Here is a 1,634-nt window from a genome sequence, read left to right as displayed (position 1 = left end):
TCTTATCTTATGTTAAATATTAAGAGAGGCAACTCAACTTTACTTTGAGCTGTGCGAGTACTGCGTTTGCAAACTGTTTGAAAATCTCAGCGATTAAACAAAAATAAAATTTTTATTAATTGTATAATTCATTTTTATTATATAAATACATAGTTATTAACAATAAATGTGAAAAATGAGTATGTTAGTAATGCAATGAATATTAATTATTTAAGTTTAATAATGTTTCAAAATACATTTTGAAGTTTTTAAAATATGCTATTATATAAAAGTGATTAAAAATAAATGATGTCAACATTTAATATCAATTTGTATAACTTAATTCGTTGGTATTTATCGATATTTGGTTTTCAATCTCATTAATTTAAAGTTTATGGTTCGACTGCTGCGCTACAAAGAGACAAATTTTATGAAAATTTATTCGTGACAACAGCACGCATATAAAAATTTTCAATATTTTTTCATATAATTTAAACTAACCTCTAAAAATATGCAACCAATATGCACATTACAGCTTTTTGCATAATTTTTTGAGTCATAAATCGCCTCAACGCATTTCCCACCCTTTGCATACAACGCCCAGCCAACGCAAGTTAACACTTAGTACTACTTTTCAACACCTTCACTTCTTTATATCCACCGCATTCAACGTGTGCTCCGGTATTTGCTCCCACAGCTCCTTCAATTTATTGCCGATATTCGCGGGATTTTTCCTCAATACCGTGTCCTTCGCTAGCAGCGTGTCAGCAGCGAAACTCTCCTCGAAATCCTCCACCGAATTGCTGGCAACCGACGACTCCGCCTCAAGTGATTCAATAGCGTGCTGTTTGTGTTAAAAATAACTAAATTAAATATGCGCATTTATAATGAAATATGTGCGTATTTATTGCGAATTTTTTTTTATTTTTAATGTTTTTTTAATTTTTGCGCGCCATAAAAATGCGACCTTTTGAGTACTCACAGCGGACCTTGGCACACTGGCAATGGAGTAGGCGCATATTGCTAGTAAGAATAGCATATGTACTAGGGCGAAGCGGGAGTGACGGCGGTTAGAACGGGCTTGCGTAGTAAACATTTTTAACACTTTTATAATATATTATGATACTTTTTTTTAATTTTTTATATAATTTTTTTTTTAATGTTTTAAATATTTTATTTTAAGTTTTTTTTTTAATTATTTTTTAATTTTATAAAAATTTTACTTTAAAATGTTTATTTTAATTATATTAAAATATTTTTAACTTGTTTTTAATTTTTATAACCTTTTAATTAATTTTATATTTTTATTTTTATAAAATTTTACTTAAAATGTTTATTTTAATTATATTAAAAATATTTTTAACTGTTTTTAATTTTTATAACCTTTTTAATTAATTTTATTATTTTACTAATTTTTTTATTTATTTTAATGTTTAATAATTTTTGAAATTATTTTTAATTTATTTTATTTTTTACTAATTGTTTGCTGTTAATTTTTTTTAATTTATTTGAATTTTTTTTCTTTAATTTCCGAAAATTATTCTATTCCGCTAAATTTTTCTGTTAAATTTATAACGCAAATAATACAGTTTTCCACAAAATCGCCAACATTTGCAATAAAATTGTATAATCAACGTTTTTGCACGATTTCGAAA

At 25.8% G+C, this 1,634-nt stretch overlaps 1 protein-coding gene across 2 annotated transcripts; it reads right to left on the bottom strand.

The window, feature by feature from the left end:
- Positions 1 to 214: 214 nt before the first annotated feature.
- LOC120774958 lies at positions 215 to 1,130 on the bottom strand. 2 transcript variants are annotated; one of them, XM_040104843.1, is made up of 3 exons: positions 962 to 1,130; positions 481 to 823; positions 215 to 390 (listed from the first exon to the last, which is right to left on the bottom strand). In XM_040104843.1, the coding sequence occupies exons 1-2, from the start codon at positions 1,073 to 1,075 to the stop codon at positions 623 to 625; spliced, it is 315 nt and encodes a 104-aa protein (XP_039960777.1). In that variant the 5' UTR covers positions 1,076 to 1,130; the 3' UTR covers positions 215 to 390; positions 481 to 622. The 2 variants fall into 2 exon arrangements, with proteins under 2 accessions (XP_039960777.1, XP_039960778.1); XM_040104844.1 differs by having other exon boundaries at positions 215 to 385.
- Between the last annotated feature and the right edge of the window lie 504 nt (positions 1,131 to 1,634).

Source organism: Bactrocera tryoni, chromosome 4 (assembly GCF_016617805.1).
Source record: "Bactrocera tryoni isolate S06 chromosome 4, CSIRO_BtryS06_freeze2, whole genome shotgun sequence".
Classification (NCBI taxonomy): domain Eukaryota; kingdom Metazoa; phylum Arthropoda; class Insecta; order Diptera; family Tephritidae; genus Bactrocera; species Bactrocera tryoni.
This window is presented reverse-complemented; position numbering and strand designations above follow the sequence as displayed.

What these genes read in the sequence shown, in the direction of transcription:
- LOC120774958 (XM_040104843.1), bottom strand. Translation starts at nt 1,075, where the DNA reads ATGTTTACTACGCAAGCCCGTTCTAACCGCCGTCACTCCCGCTTCGCC. An exon ending in CCAGTGTGCCAAGGTCCGCT is followed by an intron (nt 824 to 961) that starts GTGAGTACTCAA and finishes TAACACAAACAG; the next exon opens with CACGCTATTGAATCACTTGA.